Source organism: Poecilia formosa, unplaced genomic scaffold, assembly GCF_000485575.1.
Source record: "Poecilia formosa unplaced genomic scaffold, Poecilia_formosa-5.1.2 Scaffold467, whole genome shotgun sequence".
Taxonomy (NCBI): domain Eukaryota; kingdom Metazoa; phylum Chordata; class Actinopteri; order Cyprinodontiformes; family Poeciliidae; genus Poecilia; species Poecilia formosa.
In genome coordinates this window covers 108,553-111,331 of record NW_006800406.1, presented here as the reverse complement: position 1 = coordinate 111,331, position 2,779 = coordinate 108,553, and the positions used below count along the sequence as shown (strand labels likewise).

Here is a 2,779-nt window from a genome sequence, read left to right as displayed (position 1 = left end):
TATATATATATATATATATATATATATATATATACTATAGATCACCAAAATGCTCACCCGCCACCATGAGTGTGAAGTCGAAGCCTTTCTTCACTGATTTCCTGTGCAGTTGGTTGGGCAGTGTCGCAAAACCCACATACTCTTTGTCCTAGAGACAAGCAAACAGTGATGTTACAACACACACACACACACACCCACATACGCATGCGCACGCGCGCACACACACACACGCACAAACACACACACACACACACACCCACACACTTTATGATGCAGTGAGGATGCAGAGAGAGGACTCCTGATAGACTGCGGAAGCTCTGCAAGTCAATGAGTCAAGGAAATCTGATAGGATTCCTTAGAAACATCAAAACTAATTTAAATGATCTGAACTTAATGCAATATTTCATAACTATGATCAACTGGAATGTATGTGTGATTGCATTGAAATAACCTCGAGACGGCATTTGTTGTAAATTGAAATAATAATAAATTAAATTAAATTAAATTAAATTAAATTAAGGAATTGAATCAAATTGAACTGAATTGAACTAAACTGAATTGAATCAAACAGGTTTAAGTTTAGCCACAGTGAAAGGTCCCAAGAAGCCTCTTGCAGCTCTGGAGCTGCAGGTTGCACTAAAGCAACATTCGCCCAGTTGCACCCACTTAACAAACACACACTCACTCAGCGACACACAGACCAGTAGGCAACTTGGACTCAAATGCCTTCCCAGAGGCACATGGACTGTTCTACCCTCTGAGTCTCAGTACGTCCAACCTGTGTCCCTCATCAATATTTTTCTCACATTTGTTGAATCAGAACCAAGAAAGCAGAAGAGAGACAGAAACAGAGACACGTTTTGAGTCTCTCATTCGAATTCAGACACGCCGTCACTGTTGGACTACAAAGAGACATGCATGACTTCAAAATGGAGAACAGCTCTCCTGGTTCTCCTTCAGAACGCTGACACTGTCAGTTTTTACAGATGGAGGAGCAGAAGAAGTAACTCCAAAGTTCAGGCAGCAGCTTTAAAGGCTCAACCAGCCTTTTCAGTTCTATCATTCATGAGGCTAAAGTTGAATTAGGTCATGCATAATGATGCCTGAATTAAAAATGACTGAATATCATTTGCATATTTAAGCACAGCATCCTATCAGAATAAGACCTAACAAGATGTTAGTTTAAATCAGGCTGAATATGGTTGGTTAGTTAATCCAGTCTCAGCTCTGTACCTCTCTGTTCTGACCAGCAGGGTGAGGACCGGTGAGTGCACTGGAAAAAAATGTTTCTTTGAGCAACATTTTTAAAAATAACTCTAATTTGTTTCAACTAATTTTATTAATTTTGCTCAAGCTGTAATTTTGATTTGAATAATTCTGAAATCAGATTTATAGCTTGAGCAATTAGCTGTAATGCATTATTTTTTTTAAGTTGGTGAAGAACACTCCATGAATTATATTTACTTTGCAGGTCCATAACAATACATATGAATATGAGAGAAAAATGTTTTTATTTCTGTATCATTCATAACGTGGAAATCTAAAGATATGGATTTTAATTTCATAATTCCATTTTGTGTTTTCTGGCAGCGTGGGCCGGTGACAGGTCCTGATAGAAGATACAATCAACATCTTCATCACTGAAAGAAAAAACTGAGTTAATTTAATCGAATTAAGTTTGTCAAACTTACTTTAATTATGATTGTTTAACATGACAACTTAGCAAACTTAATATATTTACTTGGATAAACTTCATTTAGTAACTCGTAATAAGTAAACTCAATGTTTTTAAAGCTAGATCACCTACTTTTTTTTATTTTCTTTCAATGTTCATACTAGACTTGAAGCAAAGTGGATTATATTTCTGTCCACTCTGGCTCTTGATTTCCAATAGAAACATAAACTTTGTCAGGTTAAGGACTGATAACAGGATAACAGGGAATCTTTCCTGACTCTCTGACTACACTTTTCTTTTCTGTCCTCTCAAGGCTGCCGTTATCCTGTGCGTCTTTTCCTTCCACTCAACTTTCTATTAACGTGCTAGGATACAGCTCATGATATTCTTATTTATTAGTAGGTACATGCATAAATCATATTTCAATGCTCTCAGTCATTACCCCCTATCTTGACGACATCATCTCCATCAGCTGTCGTAAATGCAGACGGTGTCACGCAGCTGAAGATGGGTCTTTTCAACACATTTTTTGCACAAACACACACACACTCACACACCTCCATCAGCCCTGTGCTCTTTACCTCCGAATCCTCTGGCATCACGAAGCCGAATTCCAGCAGAAATGGAGCCGCGCGTCCGTTCACAAGGCGGAGGAGAAGCGGAGAAAGACAAGGAGAGAACCAGACATGAAAGCTGGATCACCCAACCTGCCGGTGTGTGTGTGTGTGTGCGTGTGTGTGTGTCGGTTCTCTACCACCTGAGGGAAGCTCACCTGCACGGAGCGCGCGGCTCCGGTACCTGCTGATGGACGTCATGATGGACCCGGTGGAAGATGCTGCCAGGCTGAATGGAAGAGGCAGGTCAGAGCAGAACCAAATGTCCGTCACCGCGGCACGAGGACAGGAAGGGAGCAGACACGAGCCAAAACGAACCCGAATCACACGGAGAAAAGTACATCTGTCACCGTGTCTTCCTGGACGTGCATTCAGACGGTCCCTGGTTCTGGTAATGCTGTGTGGGTGAAAAAAAAGAAAAACTATATTAGCAATACACCAGGCTACCAGGTGGGGGCAGTGTCGGTCTTCACGTAAACAAAGACACTAA

At 40.8% G+C, this 2,779-nt stretch overlaps 1 protein-coding gene across 1 annotated transcript in view; it reads right to left on the bottom strand.

Annotated features, from left to right (window-relative positions):
- septin5b (septin 5b) overlaps positions 1-2,701 on the bottom strand; it is a 13,500-nt gene extending 10,799 nt beyond the window's left edge. The window contains exons 1-3 of the mRNA XM_016664100.1: positions 2,448-2,701; positions 2,233-2,267; positions 58-148 (exon numbers count right to left, since the gene is read on the bottom strand). Of these exons, the coding sequence (XP_016519586.1) occupies positions 58-148; positions 2,233-2,267; positions 2,448-2,490 (169 nt within the window). The 5' untranslated portion in view covers positions 2,491-2,701. The remainder of the gene's footprint in view (positions 1-57; positions 149-2,232; positions 2,268-2,447) is intronic.
- Between the last annotated feature and the right edge of the window lie 78 nt (positions 2,702-2,779).